Here is an 18,935-nt window from a genome sequence, read left to right as displayed (position 1 = left end):
ACACATGGAAAATGTCCAGTCACAAAACAGGCCTCCAGTGCGTGAGACAAGAGACAGTGAGGGCTGCAGACAAAGAGCATGAGTTCCCAGCTGGCTCAGCCCTGCTCCAGCTCCCAAATAGAAGAGCCAAAGGAGGGTCCTGGGCTCAGTGGGCAATGCCCCGGGGACAACGGTAATGGCAGCAGTAGTAGCAGGCTGACCCTTCAAGGGGATCCACAGCCTCAGAAGTGGCTGGCTGGCTTCAGGTCTGGAAACCTCTCCGTGCCCAGAAGACTTTGCTGGTAGACTTATGGTCCTGATGGCTCTGGAATGGCCCCAAGTCAGGTCAAGGCTGGGAAGGAGAGTACCCAAGGCCCAACAGCAGTGACTCAGAGACGCCTCAGCCATGCTGACTTGGCTGACCCTGGAGGCCCCCACCTCAGACTCACCACCAGGGCCCCACAAGACAGAGCGTAAGCTGTGGCTGGAATTCCAAGGCCTTTAATTCGTAGCTAGCGTGCCCGCACCTCGCCCTCACTCCTGTGTTGCCATGCCCCACCCCATGCCAGCACCTCCCACTCCCTTCCCACGCCCCTTCTCACACTGCCCTCGAACCTCCCCCACAGCCCACCCCTCCTCCTGGGCTCCTAAGTGGGAGCAGGCGGGGGTGCTGCCAGAGCCCCCGCCGCCCCCAGCATCAGCATGGCCAGGGCCTTGGGCCCCGTCGTGTGGATCTTCTCGTGTCGATGCAGGTTGGAGCGCCGGCTGAAGCTCTTGCCACACAGGGGGCAGGAGTAGGGCCGGACGCCGCGATGGGTGCGCTGGTGGGCGGTGAGGTGTGAGCTGTGACTGAAGCTCTTGCCACAGTCGAGGCAATGGTAGGGCTTCTCGCCCGTGTGCGTGCGGTTGTGGGCGATGAGGTTGGAGCGCTGGCTGAAGCACTTGCCACACTCGGGGCACGGATAGGGCTTGACCCCAGTGTGGGTGCGCTGGTGGGTGACCAGGGCCGAACTCTGCGTGAAGCACTTGCTGCAGATGGGGCACTTGTGGGGCTTGGCGCCCGTGTGGGTGCCCTGGTGGGTGACCAGGTCCGAGCGGCGGGTGAAGCGCTTGGCACAGCGGTCGCACACGTAGGGCTTCTCGCCCGTGTGGATGCGCTGGTGCTGGATCAGCGTCGAGTGGTGGCTGAAGCTCTTCCAGCAGGAGGGGCAGGTGTAGGGCTTCTCGCCCGTATGGATGATCTGGTGCTGGATGAGGTGTGAGCTGCGGCCAAAGCGCTTGCCGCAGTCCGTGCAGGCGTAGGGCTTCTCGCCCGTGTGCGTGCGCCGGTGGGTCACCAGGTGGGAGTGCCAGCTGAAGCCCTTGCCACACTGCTCGCACTTGTAGGTCTTCTTGCTGGCGTCACCGTCGGGGGCCAGGCCCTCCTCGCTGCTCTCGGGGGTGCCCGTCCGCTCCTCTCTGGGTTTCTCTGGGAGGTGGCCCTCCTGGGCCTTGGTGAGGCTGGCGTCGGGCGGGGCTAGTTTCGCCTGTCTCTCCTCCGGGGGACCCGGCTGCCCATCGTCTTTGGCTGGCCCTGAGCTCTGGCCTCTGCCTGCTTGCTGCCCGCACTGCAGGACATCCCCCTGGGCTCTCCCCACCCTGCTTCTGAAAGACTTCACGTCCCCAAGGGCTGCCAGGGATGGGGCCGGCTCCTCCTTGCCCACCTCAATGGCTCCTAGAGAAAGAGAGTTTCCAGCAAGAGAGAGACTTCCGTGAGGGACCCAGGGAAATTCTGGAAAGGAGATAAGAGCGAGGATCCTGGACGGAAAAGCCACCCCCTGGAGAGGACAGGAAGCTGGCAGCCCTGCCCCTGGCACGCGTCTGCACCCCAGAAAACAGCCCGTGCTGACAAGGGGCACCCGGGAGTGGCAGCAATGACGCCACTGCCCCGTGCCATGGCGCCTGCCCACCTGCCACTTCTGCACGTACCTGTCATCTCCTCCTCATCTCCCATCTGCCGGCACGAGCTCGAGGTCTCACCCTTGCCCTGTCCTTGGGAGGCCCAGAAAGGTCTGCTGAAGGGAAATCCTGGCCAAAAAGAGACAAGAGATGCTGCACTCAATCGCGGAACTTCCAGGCTGCACAGCAACAGACACCCCCCGCCCCCACCTGCCAAGTGAAGAGGCAGAAGTAGGGAGTCAGCTCTGCAAACATGGGATAAAACAACATAAGCTGAAAAATCACTTGGGGTCAGGCGTCCAACCCTCTGTAGGAAGCACACTGTAGGGTAACTGCCAGACATACTCTCTCCAGGCTGAGCTGGGCTCCATCTCATCTCCCTGAACGAGCACCAGGAGCAAAGAGACGGGCCAGGAGGTCAGCTGCCAACAACCCCCCACCCCCTCATCACACAGGCCCCCAGCAGTGGGCCCAGCAATGTCTCCAGTCCTGTACCTTCCCAGGCCAGGGGCAAAAAGGGTTCCTGGGGGAGGGGCAGTGGGTGGAGCAAAACCCAGTGGGAGGGCCTGGGAGAAGAGGCCAGGGGTGCCAGCCACCCAGAAGTCAGGGACCAAAGCCCCCTGGCAAGGTCCCCTGGGGCAAGGGCCTGGGGATTCTGGTCAAGTCAGTGAGAGTGCAGAGGCCCAGCCTCCATGCCCTGATCCACACCCTGCAGGAGGGAAGGAATGTGTTGGACCCACCACCAGGTTTAGGACATTTGTGAGGCTCGCCGTGGGGCTGCAAACGGGTGCTGAGTTCCCTCTGATGTCCCAGGACTTGCCTGGACCTGCCTCTCTGGGCCCTGGGGAGTGCTAACGATGGGTGGTGAGAAAACCTGGGATAATTAAAGGAGTAAGCCATCCTGACTCTGAGACCCACCACCGAAGTCAAGGGCGGAGTGACCGAGCCCCCGGCTCCCCTGGACTAGCAAGTGTGCCCCTGGTGCGTACGGACAGACAGACAGACAGACTGGACGGATGAGTGAATGAGCCCCAGGAGTTCTCCATAAGACCTCCTACTAAATTCTGCCAACAAAAGCAGGGTCTGAAACAGAGAAGTCAGAGTGCTGGGACTTTATTTACCAGGAGAAACAACGAGGGAGCCAAGGCCCCTCTGAAAGGAGGACAGGCCCCTCGGGGTAGGTGGGACAGCGCAGGGCCTGGAGAGGTTAGCTGGCACCAGGCCCCGCGTCCCCCCGCAGGCAGCCCCGCCCTGCAGCCAAGCACTCTGCGCACACACCTCTCAGGTGGGGTTCGAGGAGCAGACTAAGCACTGTAGAAGGACCGAGGGGCAGCACCTCGAGGTCAGCGCTGCCCGGCCTAGCAGCCACGTGCCACGTGGGGCTAGTGCAATTCAAATCTGAGCCAGTTAAAATGAAATAAAATACAAACCCCAGGAGCTCCAGCCACCTTTCCGGTGCTGAGCAGCCACACCTGGCTCCTGGTCCCCATGTCAGCACAGAGCACACATCCTTCACCAGGAAGGAGTTACAGGACAGAGCGGCCCAGATGAACAACGAGAAGGAGCTTAAGCCCCGGGGAGAGAGGTGATGGCGGGACGGCCCCGGTTCTGGCATCGGGCCTTGGGAAGTGGCCGCCCCGGCACAACCTCGGGCCCTTACCCAAGGACAGCCCGTTCCTCTTCTGCAGGACGTCCCTATAGAAGTTCTGCTGCGCATGGTCCAGCCGCCCCCACTCCTCCCGGGAGAGGTACAGAGCCACGTCCTCAAAGGTCACCGGCATCTGCAACAACACAAAACACCCACTCTCCAGGGCAGGCCGGATGCCCTGGAGGGGCTCAATGGCTCCAAGAGGAGGGCGACCCCCCAGGCCCCAACCCACTGCCCTGAGTGAGGCCTGCCCTCGCATCTGATGGTGAAGCGGGACAGCCGCCCAAGGGTGGCTTTTGCAGGGGCGCAATAACAAAGCAGTTGTGTACAACAGAAGAGACGAGACAAAGACAAGGACCCATTCCAGCACTGCAGCCAAAGCTCGGGACCTCCACGCACCCCCGCCGGCCCCCACCCTCGGGTCCGGCGCTCAGATCCAGACGATGACGCACAATCTGAGATGCTGTCCCTCCATATCCTTGTGCTCTTCCTCCAGCCTTGCACTTGAACAGGGACACTCACCTGGGACCAGGCGGTGAGAAGCGCTGCAGCCATCTGCCGGTCCCTGGTCCTCCCCTCGCGAGAGAGCACAGGGATCTGGGGGGACGGGAGGGCTGAGAGAGGAGAGAGATCCTCAGTGCGGCCACCTCATCCTGCGGGGCCCTGCCGCTCCCCGAGCGGACTCATGCCTGGCTTACCGGGGACACCACTGCTGCCTCAAACTCCACCCCCGACCTGACCCAAGGCGGGAGTCAGTAGGCTCGGAGGCTATGCAGGAGTGGCCTCTGAGGGGCAGGTGGGCAGCCATCCGGGCATCTCCATGGCAGGAGAGCTCATGCCCTCCCCACCTATGCTGTGAGCCTCCGCCTCTCCCCACAGCTGCCACCCAACACAGCGCTTCTCTCCACGTCCCTCTCCATCCCTCTCACCTCCACCAGGCAGGAATAGAGCTTTCTCCTTAGAGCCCTGGCTTAGGGACAGCCAGCCTGGCGTTCCTGGAGCGCCATCCCCCTGTGACGCCCCCTCAGGGTGTGACTCTTCTGGCTCTGTCTTGATGTGGGGTGACTCCCGAGCACCTCCCAAAGGCACCATCTCCTCCGACTCAGAAAGCATTTCTTGACCAGGATGCCCACGACCTGGAACCTAGGAATGACAGCCCCCATCAGCACCTGGGCGGAGAACGGGAGACACAGCCGAGCTCCACACCTGAGGGTCCTGGCAGGGGCCACACATGCCCAAATGCCAGGCAAAGCTCGAAGGACTGGCCTCGCTTCCTTCTCCTGGCCCTGGGGACCCCCACATCCCTGGTTTACCTCCACAAGGCCGGGGCAGCAAGGTAAGGGAGGCAGGCTCGAGGTCAGGCCAGGGGCAGGCTGGCCGGGTGCCCACAGAGCAGACACCTCTTCTCAAGTCCAGCCTCACACCTCCCACCACAGTGGGGACTGTTACTGTTCAACACTGAGGAAACCGAGTGCAGCAGAGTGAAGAGTGTCCCCCCAAATTTCATGTCTGCTCACAATCTCAGAACATGACCTTATTTGGGAAAAAAAGTCTTTGCTGATGTAATTAGTTAAGGATCTTGAGATGAAATTATCCTGCATTTAGACTAGGCCCTAAATCCAATGACGGGTGTCCCTGTAAGAGGAAAAGACACAGAAACCCAGAAAAAGCTACATGAAGATGGGAGGCAGAGCTGGGGTGAAGCCAAGGAACACCTGGAGCCACCAGCCGCTGAGAGGGAAGGACTGTCCTCCTAGAGGCTGGGGAGGGAGCCCCGCCAACACTGTGATTTGGGGTTTCAAGCCTCCAGAACTAAGGGAATAAATTCTGGTTGTTCCACAGACACAGGAAACCGATGTATCCAGGCTCAGAGATCAGACAACAACCCAAGATCACAGAGCCCGTGAGCGCTCAGCCGGGAGTGGAACTCAAGGGCACATGACTCACAAGTCTACCCCAGGGCCACCATTTCTTGGAGATGACAGGGAGGTAGCATGTGGCCTTGGGCCATTTCCAGCCTGACTCAGTTTGGTCAAAGAAGTTGAGTTTTTGGGTTTGGAGAAAAAAGCCCAAGGGTACTGCTAACTGTACCAAGGCCCGTGTCCACCTCGGTCCAACAGAAGGAAAACCTCCCAGCTCACCCTTCAGCACCACCCACAATGGCACTTCCAGGGTCCTCCTACCCGGTCCCCACTTCTTCACACCAGCCTCCGATCTAGCCCCCTGGGACGGTGAGGAAGGGGCTTTGGAGTCAGGCAACCAGGACTCAAACCCAGGCCGGCCCCTCACTAGCTGCTCAACCCGGAGCACACACTGCCTTTCCACAAACCTCAAGAGTTTTGGGAAAGCCACTCCCTTTGCATTGGGAGCCCCTGGTGAGGCCTCAGGTGTCATCCACTCACTGCACAGGGACTGGCCAGGCTTCTCCCTGCACCACCCCCAACCTCCGTCTATGTCAGGGTCTCAAAGGGAAAGACCCTCAGGCCAGGGAGCCCCTGAGACTCAGCTGCTCGGCCTCATGCACAGATAACCTGTGAGAAAGAGCTGTGCACTCTGGAACATTCTGGATAAACACAGAGTGGTGCCAATAATTATTACTACTACTTTGCTGTGTGAGTTGACAGAATCCAACAGCAGCAGAGAATGTCAGGGACGTATGAGGCCCAGCGGGCACTACAAGGGCATAGTGGAAGGGACGACAAACAGTGCTCACACTCCTTTGTGCTTCTATGGTACGAAAACGGGACAACTAACACGGGCAGTCCCTGACTTACAACAGCTCAACTTAACCACTTCTCAACTTTACGATGGTACAAAAGTCATACGCATTCCGTAGAAACCGTACTTCCAATTATGAGTTTGCATCTTCCGCTGGGCCAGCCATCTGTAGCATGGTCCTCCCTGGGGATGCCGGGCGGCAGGAGCCGCAGCTCGCAGTCAGCCACTCGGTCATGAGGGTAAACGACCGACACACTGACTGTATTTTTCTTTCAGTGCAGTATTCAGTGTAATACATGAGAAACTTCACACTTCATTGTGAAATAGGCTTTCTGTGAGGCCATTTTGCCCAACTGTAGGCTGACACGAGTGTTCTGAGTGCGTTTGAGGGAGGCAGGTTAAGCTATGATGTTCAGTAAGTTACTGTGTTAAGTGCATTTTCGACTTCTGATACTCGCAATGGGTTTATTAGGTTGGAACCACATCCTAAATCGAGGACGATCTGCACTTAATTTGTATTTGAACTTACAACCCCTGGAAATACTAGCTGAGGTGCTATAGGCTTCTCTGACCCAGGTTCTAGTTGCTGTGGGTGTTATATGTTACATGTTACAATAATTACCTCCTCTGAGCCTCCCAACCACCTGGATGAGACAGGTGGGAACAACTGGCGCATGATGGACATTTTATAGATGACACGCCTGGTTCCCAGAGGCAGGGGACTTGCCCAAGGTCACACACCTGGCTGCAGCTGAGTCATATTCCTTTGATTCCAAGCCCATTGGCCCTGGTTCCCCCCCACCCCCTGGAGGTTGTAATTACAGACGTGGGCAACAGGTACATGAAGGACAAGGTACTTAGAGCCAGAGAGAGTGGAGACGGGGTCCTAAGCAGAAGGGAGGGTAAACTGAGGCTTCCCTGCATGCTCTGGGCACTGTTCAGACAGCAACCCCACCAGGAGGACACCCATGCAGCCTCCTTGCTATTTTGTGTGGCCTCTGGCCAATTGACACCTGAACTCGCCAGGCAAAGCAGAGCGGTTTGGTAGCTGTCGATTCCCAGGTTGAAGGCGCTTCCTGTCGTACCACCGTCTCTTCAACACTTCCCATCACCCCCATCCACCAGCCCTGCACCCCAGCGAGCCTAACTCTTCCACTGGTCTAGTCACCTTGCCTTGAAAATCCCCTCCTGCTCCGAGTCCTTCCAGGACATGCGTCCCTCACCCAGCGCCCCGTCCGTACCTCTCGAGCTCTCTCCTTGTCCTGGGCAGCCCGGGTGCCTCCGCCGTCTGCAGACATTTCTATCTCAGAGGTAGAAAGCACAGCTGAACTGTTTCTCCCTCTCGTTGGCCAAGCCCCCTCCAGCTTCTGGCCAGGAGCCTGGAAGAGCAGGAAGAAATCAGCCAGCGTCTCCTGGGCACCGCTAAAGCACTGTGAAAATCCCCATGCAGGACCAGATCCAACCTTAGTCCCAATCAGAAATAAAACCTCCTAGATGTCTTCCAACCACCTCACTCTCTCTGATGTTTTCTGGTCCCTCACTCAACAGAATGCTGTTTTGTCACTTTAAGCCAGAATTCTGCATCTCAGAGCAGCCCGGTTAGGGAAAGCCAGGGCTGACTGGGAATCTGTCTCCTGCCATCAGGAGCCCAAAGGTCTGCAGACATCCTACAAAACAGGTGCTGGGTGTGGCCGTACCCGTCACAGCCAGCTCAGCGGGAGAATCGAGGCCCCACTGTCTCCCAGGCGCAAGACACACACACCCAGGGCTCAACGTGACTGGCCCCGCCTGGGATCCAGAATCTGAGCAGCCTGCAGATGCAACCTCCCGCCAGGTCCATCCTGCCCACGGGCCCGGACGGGCCATGTCCTTCCCCTTCCCGAACCTGGGTCCAGGCCCCCTTTTCTCCCCACCAGCCTAAGCAGTCCACCTTTGACCCCGTCCCCTCCTGCCAGCCGGCCACCCGCATGGATCTCGGGATCCAGGCACCCTCCCCAGTGCCCTTCTCACCGAGGTGGAGGTGGAGGGGGCACCTCGGGTGGTGGGGGCCCCCTCCCCTGGGAAGGGAGACTCCACAGCCAGCACCGGGCCGGGGAGCCGGGTGGAGACTGGGATTAGGGACAACAGGAAGTCCCTCCCAGATCCCGTTCCCCACGCAGCTGCAGCCCTACAGGGTTCCCAGCTTCAAGGGTTCCGGGTCTGGGGTCCTGAGCGGAGCTGCACCTGCTCTCGGCCGGGAGGCGAGTCCTAGATCTGCACTGCCAGCTCACGATCGCTTTACCTGGCGTGCACTTGTGATACCAGCAAAGCAGGGACGCCAAAATGGGGAAATAAATTCTGTAGAAGGATGCTGACATTGGACGTTTCAAAGAGAGCACTACAACTGTTCTCACAGAAGGAAGGGCACTTTTCCCGGGTAGAGGGGCACGATGGTCCTTTTCGACACTCAGGGCTTCTGAAGATCTTACAGTGTCTCCGTGGAGACGTTCCTGGATTTCACCTAAGGCCCCCAGGCTGGTGAGCAGGTCCTCTGGGCTGTCCCCAAGACTAGCATGGAGTTCTGTCTCCCTAAGAGCAAACTTAGGAAAGAGGCCTGGGAACTCCCCCCTACCCCCACCCCTGTGCCCCACACCCTGAAAAGATGTGGGACCTATCTAATTCCTCTAGACCTCCTCTCTCCAGCTCTGTCTCGAGGCTGGGGAGTGTACAGGGGTAACGGGGTCTGACCCAGCCATCAGTAGGGTCCCAGACTCCACCGTGCAGTCTTGGCTTTCCCTTCGGACCCTGAGAACCGAGGCTCCCAAAATGGAGGGCAGAGACTGCTTCATTTCTACGGTGAAAAACCCATCTCCCCCCTTGAGCAGGGCACAGGGGATGGGTCTCAGGAGATGAGTGGGGCCAGCTCTGGAGTCAGATTCCGGGAAACCTCCCCAAGCCCGTGGCCTTCCGCCATCAGAATCCTCTGACACAGGAATCACCCAGAAAGACAGGCACACCTGGCCCTGTGCCGGCCTACAGGTGTGCTGTGTGGGCTCACAGGGGTTTAACTTCTTTAAAACTTAGTTTTCCAACATTTAACAACTAGTAAAGGTCTCATAAAATCAATTTTCTTGAAAAATCAGAACATCGGGCAACCCTATTCCCCACACTTGGAGGCTGCTGTCCCATAGCTGCATTTAGTCCCCACTTGCCCCTGCAGCATTTTGAATGTGCAACTCTGCTTTTGGAGTTAAACATGTTTTAGGATTCTGATCTATCCTACTGTCACTTTGATAAACAAAAAATATTACCCTTGGGGTTTGCCTCTGGTCAGGATTTCCAGGCATTTTAATCCTCAAGGTAAAGAGGGATGTCCAGAGTTGTAGCAAAAGTCAATACTATTGTCAAGCCAGAGAGCTATAAACTGAGAAGTCACAGGGGGCTGTGAAAAAGATCAACTACTCAGTGTGTGAATGTTTCTCCATCAAAAAGGAACATGTGTCCAGAGTAAGGGGACTCACTCCTGAGGTGGGCCATGTCAGTCCACGTCAGTTCCAGGTGTGCACTGAGTACCAAAACAGTGGGTGTGTCCTGATTCTTGGGCCAATGTTTCTCTACTAGACAAAAGGCCACTTCAGGGATGCTGGGGAAGCCCAGCAGTTTAGATCCCACCCACGAGATCACCTAAACTAGACCAAATGAAGTCTCAATATTGAGACACTAGCCCCTTCTTGGAGATGAGAGGAAACACGTCCAGGGCTGGCTCTAGGACTGAGAAGGTCTAGGAGGAAGGGTGTTCACATTTGCTGTGTGGGAACTGCAGTCCCTAAAAGAAGAAAGGCACCAAGGAAAGCAGAGACCAAAAACCTAAATGCCTCCAGCAAGCAGGCAGCACCACAAATGACCAGTGATTTGGGTGCAAGCTGGTAGTGGGGGAGGGGCCGCAGAGGCCTCAAGAAATCCTATTTTGTTCAAAGGGGGCAGCTGGGGGCTCAATATTGCCAGAGCTTGAAGATTTTTCAAGAGAAGCCAAAAAAAAAAAAATTAGATTTATATGTGAAATATCCCGACTTTTAAACGTTGATGATTCAAATAAAAAATTTTAGAACTCCATACAACTTCAGCAGAAAACCCCTGCTGTCTAGCTCGCGGGCCACCGGTTAGTTCAGGGAGGTACTCACCTCAGCGGCCTGTCACAAGGATAACTACGATGGGTGGAGGCGCTTATCTGAGCTTCAGACGGGGCAAAGCCTCCCGCATCTGGCGGCTTCACTGAGCCTGAGAAGAGGTCACTGGCAGTAAATAAATCATGATCTACCCACAGGGATTGGCCTGAGAATTGATTCCGATCCCACAAAAACGCTCAGAATCATAAAAACTAGAAAAAAGAATCACCAGATGTAAGGGAAAAAATGTTTAAAAAGAAAGGGGGGGGGGCGTGGACTAATTAAGGCCGTTCAGCCAGGCTGGAGACAGGGTAATGCAGAGCTCTGGCGGTAAGGAGAGAAGGGTAAATAAAGGAACGTGAGAGAGGCCAAGAAAAACAGAAATAATTGAGTAAACAGCAGAGCAAATGTTAACCACGAGAAAAGGAAAAAAAGGAAAGCAGACAGGTGGGGAAACCAGATAGGTGTGGCCCCAGGAATACAAATTTTTTAAAGAAAATAACTAAGAACGCCCAGGGCCCCTGAGACCAGGGCGTGCGCGCCCCCGCGGCCAGCGGCCCGCTCACCGCCGAGGCAAGCCCGAGGCCCCGTGCCCTGACGCCAGGCGGCCGCACGAGCCCGGCTTTCCAGCCGCGGGACGCCCCCGCGCCCCACGCCCACGAGCCCGCACGGTCCAGCCCCCAGCCGGCCGAACACCGACGCGGGCGCCCGTCGCCCAGGCAACGACGCCGCCCCGCCCCCGCGCCCACGGGAGCCACCGGTGATTGGCTGGCGCCCGACGGCTTGGCCCGTGCGCCTGTCCAAGGCCCCGCCCTTACCTGCGCGCTCTCGTCCGCGCCCCCGAGGGACAGCCCCGCCGAGGGGGAGGGTCACGCGGCTGCCGCCCGCCTCTGGCCGGTGTTCCTGCGTTTCCCGTCCGGCTGCCCCATCTCAACTTCCGGTTTCCCGGCTCTCTCGCGGCGCCCGCCCGTGGGCATCGTGCGCGGACACAGCCGGGACGGTGAGGACAGCCACGAACCCTCGAGTCGGCGTCCCCCGTGGGGAAACTGAGGCTGTCTGCGCGAGGGCCCGGCGCCCTGTCCTGCCCCCCGGCCCCCGACACTCACCTGTTCTGAATTTTGTTTCAAAAACGGGAGTATAGCATATGCTGCTGACCTGCCCCCTCTGTGACACGTACCTTGTTCAATATAAAAAAACACAGAGGAAAAAAGCATGCTGTGTCAAAACCAAAACACCAGACATTCGTCGAAGCAGCGAAAGCAGACTTTATTCGGTAACTGCTGACAGCAGGGGAAAGAGCTGAGCTCCGTCTGGTTTGTGCAGAGGTGACTGGGGTGTTAAAGGGAGAAGGAGGGAGGGGGAGAGCAGGGCCCACGAGAGTCAGGGTCGTGAACAGTCACAGGGAGCCCGTCAGTGTGGGTGTGACCGGGCCAGGAGGTGTGCCGCTGGCAGTTATGGAAGTCAGCAGTCTAGCCTCCCACGGAGAAGGGAGACAGAGGCCAGGTCCTTCCAAGAGAATGGCTCTCAGGCCCATGACAGGTGCTTCTCGGTTATAAGGGACACAGACTCGCAATAATAAACCCTTTTTAGTAAATGCTCTGAGAAAGGGAGGTCAGCTGTTGGCTGGAACAAACACTAGATTCTCCCTGCAGCATTGAGCTTTCTTGGGCAGGGCTGGGGTCATCCTAGCCGTATGCTGCTGGAAGCCTTGCTAGAGTCTGGTCAAGTGTCTCCGCGCTGGAGTTTTAGCTATGGCACGCACATTCCCTCGTATGGCTGACCCGGCAGCCCGCCCATCACAGCAGAAATGGCCTTTTCCTGCCCTGGGCAAGCTCCAGAAAAAGCCAAGCGGCTTCTTCCTAGGCAGCAACACCGAGCACTTCCTTGCACTATTGTCAAGGCTAGCAGCTTCAGCCTCAGCCAGGCAAGCTGTGGACTCCAAGACCAGAAACCCCCCAAACTTAATAGGATAGACTGGATATGTTCCCCGAGCACCCACGTCCCAACTTCGAGAACACTGTCTTTACTGGGTGCTAAAGGCAGCTCACAGGACAGGCAGGGAGGGGACACTCTAGTGAAACTAGGCTGGATAGCTCAAGACTCACTCCAGCTGGTCCTTTGGTGTGGAAATTAGAGTGAATTAAGTTACTTTTTCTTTAGAGATTGGTACATCTTTAGGAAACCAGGAGAGTGTCATCATCCCAAAATATCCTTTGTTGCAGCTGCCACCTCCTATCTCATACCTTGTCCCCCAGTCTTGGGTAGAGTTTCAGGTTACATTCACTCACGCAAGCCTGAAACAGGTGGGGATAGGGGGACTCAGAAGGCATCCTGCCTGGCTCAGCTCCGGAGGACCCTTACCAAGGGCCCCTCACAGGAGCAAATGGCAGTGGCACAGCCCTTCATCCTGCTGCACTCGCCCTCCCCCACTCCCCAGCCCTCAGACTCCCTCTACAGGTCTTGTGGTCTCGCACAGAATCTGCCATATTATTTTTACTTCCCTGGGTGTGAAAAAAAAATGTAGAGTTTCCATTTGTTTTTACTTTATGTTTTCAAAAATTCAATTTTTGTGAATTTTTTTTTTAAAGTAGGCTCCAATCCACGCTGAGCGTGCCCAGTGCAAGGCTTGAACTTACAACCCTGAGATCAAGAGTCAGATGCTTAACTGATTGAGCCACTCTGGCAGCCCTTCATGAATGTTTTATAATGTGGGGGAAAAAATATCAGCTAATGGTAAGAATCAGGGCCTTTGGAAGAATGGCTGATCCTACGATCAGGGCAAGAAACACAAGATGAATCTGTAGATGGTGGGAGGGGAAACAGCGCAAGCTCTCCAGACAAGTGTGTGGCAGGATAGTCTAACACTGAACACCCACACATCCTGGGTAGAAACCAGCAGTGACTCACATCCATGGTCACCAGAGACATACAAGAACTACTACATGTAGCCCCAACCTGAAGACCACCCACTGTCTAGGTAGGTGGGATGAACAAATAATGCAACCGGGAATAGCATTCAGGAAACAAGCAACACATGGATTGGGTCTCCCACTGTGGAGTAAGCAAGATGAAGAATTTCTTGGGGTGCCTGACTGGCTCAGTCGGTAGGGCATACGACTCTTGATCTTGGGGTTCTGTGTTAGAGCCCCACCTTGGGTTTAGGAATTACTTAAAAATAAAATCTTAGGGGCACCTGGCGAGGCTCAGTCAGTTAAGAGTCTGCCTTCAGCTCAGGTCATGATCCTGGGGTCCTGGGATGGAGTCCCACATCGGGCTCCCTGCTCAGGGGGGAGCCTGCTTCTCTCCCTCTGCCTGTTGCTCCCCCTGCTTGTGCTCTCTCTGACAAATAAATAAAGTCTTTTAAAAAGAGAGAGAGAGAGAAACCAGTTAGGCCATTGCTGTGACCTTGGCAGGTGATGATGACAAGCAGTGGAAGTAGAGAAATAGGCAGATTTGAAAAATATTTAGAATATTAACCCTACGGAACTTGGAGACTGACAAGATGTGAGAATGAGGTAAAGTGAGAAGATCCGGGATAAATCCCAGTGTCTGACTTGAGTGGCTAAATGGACTGTCCCGTTCACCACACTAGAGAATACCAGAGACACGAATCTTTGATGTGGAGGACTCACTGGACCCACACGTAGTGAGGATCTGCTATGTGCCGGGCACTGCGCACGCAGCCGGGGACCAGCGACAGAGCCACTGCATGGAGCTTGTAAGTGGCTGCGTTGAGTCTGGCCTTGAACACAAAGCCTTTGGGGCATTTATGAGATGTCCAGGTAGCAAGATCAAGTGCACGGAGTCGAGAAACGAAATACAAATACAGGGATATTGGTACTGAGAATGGCTATCAAGGCCGCGGGGGCTGTGAACCCAGCAAGGGAAGTGTATTAGTTATTTACTGCTGTGTAACAAACGATCCCAAAACACTGTAGCTTCAAATACGTATTATCTCATGGTTTCTGTACCGTACAGGGCTTAGCTGGGTGCCTCCAGCTCCAGGTCAACAGCTGTGGTCAAGTCATCTGCTTGACTGTGGGAGAGGGTCCAAGTTGATTGGCCTTGGTCCCTCACCACAAGGGCCTCTGCTCAGACATGGCTCCCCCAGCGTGAGCCAGCAGGACATGGAGAGAGAGAGCGCGTGAGGGCCACCAAGAGGAAGCCACAGTCCGTTTACCACCTAATGTCAGAAGTGACACCCCCTCACTCCTACTCGATCCTGTTTATTAGAAGAGAATCATTAAATCCAGCCCCCACACAAAGGTAGAGGCTTCCACAAGGGTGTGACCAAGGAGCTGAGGCTGGTGAAGAAGGCTGAGCAGAGACTACGGGAGAAATGGAGAAAGAGAAGACAGGTGATAAGGAAGGAGGAGAAGATCAAACCCACTGAGAAGTCCACTGGGAAACCCGTGACCCACGGAGACACGCTCTGGGGCTGACAGTCCCGCATAGGGACAGACGAAAGACAAGCAAACAAAAAAACGACAAGTGAATCAGAGACTGTGGCATGAGCCAGGAGGGAACAAGAGTGCATGGAGAGGGGACAGAGGGGACAGATGCTGTTGCAAGAGTGGGCAGAAGTAGTTTCCACAAGGAGACTGACACCACTGACTGACATTTCCGAATGAAATGGGGGTGGGGGCGAGAGCATCCTTTCCAGGCCAGGGTGGTGAAGGGGGATCGAGATGGCGTGCTCGGAGATTGAAGGGCGAAGGAAGAGGGCGGGAGATGTAACTGCGGAGGGGCGCCGGGGGTGAGCTGCCTGCAGGTAGCTCGACCGCGCGGGGGGAAGCCATGGAGGAACTCTGAGTGGCAGAGAGAAAGGATTCCATTAAATGATGCTGAAGGCACACGGATGGCGGCAAATGGCAAGGCTGAGCCGTAGCCCGACCCTTGGAGCCAGTGAGACAGACCAGACGAGAGGCTTGGGGGCCGCAAATATACAGACACCAAAGAAATATGGGGTCAGGTACAAGGCTCACCTCATGTTCTCACCATCCCCAGTGTCTCTGTCCCAGGGCTGGTCCTCAGCGAGGGCTGTGCCCTCCACACCCTGCAATCCTTCACTGTGAGCACCGCAGGAAAACGCTGGGCTCCCAGCTACAGGGAAAGATGTTACCTAACATGATTTGGGGACAGGCATTTGAGCAACTGGAATAACCAGAGGCTATTTAATAAAAGATAACAGACATCTTTATAGTAATCTTTCCCAGAGCTGGAGGAGGATTCCTCCCACTGCCCTGAATTATTCTAAATGGGCGAATTCGATGGAAACAGCAAATACAGAAAAACTTGTCTTTTTGGTGATGAGCACTGGGTGTTATATGCAACTAATGAATCGTTGAACTCGACACCAAAAACTAATAATGTACTATATGCTGGCTAATTGAACATAATAATAAAAATAAATAAATAAAAATAGTTTAAAAAAATCCATAAACAAAACTTGTCTTTTTTTTTGCCATCTCTGAAAAGACGAAAGAGGAGAGAGGAAGACTCCCGTCCGTCAGGTGCTCTAACTGGCTGACAGTAGCCTTAAAATTTCCTCACATTCGATAAGCTGCTGTACACCTGAAACTAATATAACACTGTGTGTTAACTATGCTGGAATTAAAATTTAAAAACTTTTAAAAACTATTTTTAAAAGATTTTTGAGAGAGAGAACACAGGGGGAGAAGGAGAAGCAGGCTCCCCACTGAGCAGGGAGCCTGATGTGGGGCTCGATCCCAGGACTCCGGGATCATGACCTGAGCCAAAGGCAGATGCTTAACTGACTGAGCCACTCAGGAGCCCCTAATAATATTTTTTTTAATTAAGTTTTTTACTTCAGGGGCTCTGCCTGCCGCTCCCCCTGCCTGTGCTCTCTCTGTCTCTCTCTTTCTCTGTCAAATAAATAAATAAAATATTTACAGAAATTTAAAAAAGAATTATTAAATCAGAAAACAAAAACAAAAAGTTAGATTTTTTGCTTTTGTTTTTTTTAGACATCAACCACTCAAAAAAATTCTAAGGTAACACCTAGAATAGTTTGTGTGCATTTGCAAAATTTTAGGAGATACTGAAATATACCTCAAATAGGTAGATTTTTAGTAAAAGTCTTTCCTTTGGAGGTGTGTTTATCACTTGTGGAAATAGGTAACAGTCCAGCAACTTCACAATAACTTTCATCTGTTTAGGAGGTAACGCTGGGAGAGGGGAGTGTATTTTCAAAGATCAGGAAGAACTTGAAGGGACTTAAAGGTTCATTAAGCCCTTTTCTCTGCAAAGTCACTTTGGTTAATAGAAGTTAGAAGGAATCCCAGCTTCGGTGACCCGGTGCTGCCCAGACTGGAAGCCTCACGGGGGCAGCACGTGTCCACTCCACTCAGCACTGGGTGTCCAGGGGCAGGGAGAGCACAGACGCACGGGGGGACGCAAACATTTCCCGAATGAATGAATGGTGCCCGCATGCGGCGGGCCGGCAGCGGGGTTACTGGCCAAGCCCAAGCACGGGCAGGGGTTTTGGAACGAAGGAGACCAAAAGTTAGTGTTGCTCTCGTGTCAACGCAGGCGCCAGCCCCTGTGCCTGGATGCTATTTCTGGTGGCTTGGTCAAGCCGGTCTCTGCTTTTCTGACACATTTCTAGCAAAGATATCACTTCTGAGTCGGAAGCCTGGAAATCAGTGCTAACAGCGAACCCCGAGCCTTCCCGCCGCGCTCTCAGCCAGCTCCCCCAGGCCCTCACTGCGCACTCCGACCCTTACCCGGGGAGCGCACGTTCCAGCGGGTCCCCTCCACCGTATCCGTACGGGCCCGTTGCCCGCAGTGCGCCGCGCCCACTGCCACGGCTCAGACATGGCCACGACCTCCAAGGCCATAGCCACCGGGAGCTGGTCAGTCTCGGGAGCGGGACCCGCCGGGGGGAGTCCAGACCTGGGTGTGTGGGAGGCGCCTCAGCCCGACGGGTGGGGGTTACCGGGCCCCGCACAGGAGAGGGGGTTTCCAGGCTCCGCCCCCGGGTCGGGTTACCAGGCCTGGTCGGGTAGGTGGGGTTTCGCAGCCGCTGCCGGTGAGGGCGGCGAGTAGAGTCCACGCGGTGGAGCTCCGGGGGCTGGGCACGCTGCACACCCCCGAGGGCGGCGGGCCTCGCGAGCCTGCTGCTAAGCCATTTCGTTCGTCTTGACACACGCCAGCTCTGGGCTAGGTGTGGAGGATCCGCGCAGACATGGGAAACACCGCTGTCCACGGAGAGCTTGTGGTGCAGGGAGGCCCACGCTAGACGATGAATGCAAAGGAACAAGAAAGCCCAGGTCCCAAGTGCAGGGAGACAACGACCCGGCAGAGGGAGCCGGAGCCAGCGCAGGGTCTGGCCCCGACCGATCCACCGCCGAGGCTGAGGGCTGGCCAACGCTGAGCCTCCGGCCACCGAGTAGGTGGCCCTGGGTGCCCAGGACAGGTGGTGCCACGAGAGTGCCCACGGGCTCTGAACCGCAGGTGCCCCTGAAGAAAGCGCCCTCCGGACTGTGACCAGCCAAGCGCACGACCCAAAAAGACATCTTAGAGCAAAGGGAAAGCCTTGACTTTGGAGGTCGAGTTGGGCTCAAGGCCAGTGGGAAGGTCACATCCCCCCGCCCCCGGAAGGCCCTGCTTTCTCTTCAGGAAAGCTGGGACAAAAGCCACCTGGCAAGATTCTTCCGGAAGAGCCTGGGTGGTATTGGTGGCGGGCTTTCTTCCCCCATCACGTGGTCCTGTTGTTTTCCTACCCTGGGACTGGTGCAGCGTACCTGCGTGTAAGGCACACCTGCGTGTAAGCCATCTGAGGTCCTGTTTACCTCAGCATCTGCAACTGTGCCTGGCACACAGCAGACCCTTGGCAGAGATTTGTCTCATGAATGAAATTCCAGCAAAGAGCCCAGCGCACAACAGGCATTTTAAAATGGCAGCTCTGGTCCCCCCAGAAAGTACAGGCTGACAGACCTGCCCAAAGAGAACAGGCACAGTCCTGATTAGGAGGGGGGCAGTTCTTACCTGGAGGGGTAGTTACACTCATTCTCGGTCCTAGGCTGGAGCCTGGATCAGCCACAGTCCTCATTTCTCTGGCCCCGCCCCCTACCCCTCCCCACCCCACTCCCAAACTGGGAGGTTAAGGGTTAACTCTAGGAAGCCCCCTCATTACCTGGATGGGACTAGAGCAGGGAACTTCCTGTTCGGTTTTCCGGGAGTCCTTTCCCAGGCTGGCCGAGGCTGGCTCTGGCCCTGGGGCCCTCAAAGAACCCCAGGCACGTCCACCTCTGGAGTGGGGACCCGAGTGGTGAGTTGCAGGGAAGCCTGGGGCGCAGGCTGCCAGGGCAGATCTAAGGAGTTCCTGGCAGCTTGGAGGGAAAAGGGGGCCCCAGGCCTCTGCGATGGCATGGGGGATTAGGAAACTGGAAAGAAGTCTCGGGAGGATGTGGGTCGTCTATGCTGGGAGCCCCGCGCCAGCTACTCTGGCCTGCAGCTGGGGGTCATCAAGCAGGGTGCTGGGA

General features: G+C 56.0%; 1 protein-coding gene across 2 annotated transcripts; it reads right to left on the bottom strand.

The window, feature by feature from the left end:
• Window positions 1–464: 464 nt before the first annotated feature.
• Window positions 465–10,549, bottom strand: ZNF205 (zinc finger protein 205). 2 transcript variants are annotated; one of them, XM_026485577.4, is made up of 7 exons: window positions 10,444–10,549; window positions 7,525–7,662; window positions 4,495–4,708; window positions 4,088–4,179; window positions 3,578–3,698; window positions 1,948–2,046; window positions 465–1,693 (listed from the first exon to the last, which is right to left on the bottom strand). In XM_026485577.4, exons 2-7 carry the CDS (start codon window positions 7,579–7,581, stop codon window positions 627–629), a joined length of 1,650 nt encoding a protein of 549 aa, XP_026341362.1. In that variant the 5' UTR covers window positions 7,582–7,662; window positions 10,444–10,549; the 3' UTR covers window positions 465–626. The 2 variants fall into 2 exon arrangements, with proteins under 2 accessions (XP_026341362.1, XP_026341361.1); XM_026485576.4 differs by lacking the exon at window positions 10,444–10,549 and adding an exon at window positions 8,294–8,410.
• Window positions 10,550–18,935: the final 8,386 nt, after the last annotated feature.

Source organism: Ursus arctos, unplaced genomic scaffold, assembly GCF_023065955.2.
Source record: "Ursus arctos isolate Adak ecotype North America unplaced genomic scaffold, UrsArc2.0 scaffold_2, whole genome shotgun sequence".
Classification (NCBI taxonomy): Eukaryota; Metazoa; Chordata; class Mammalia; order Carnivora; family Ursidae; genus Ursus; species Ursus arctos.
This window is presented reverse-complemented; position numbering and strand designations above follow the sequence as displayed.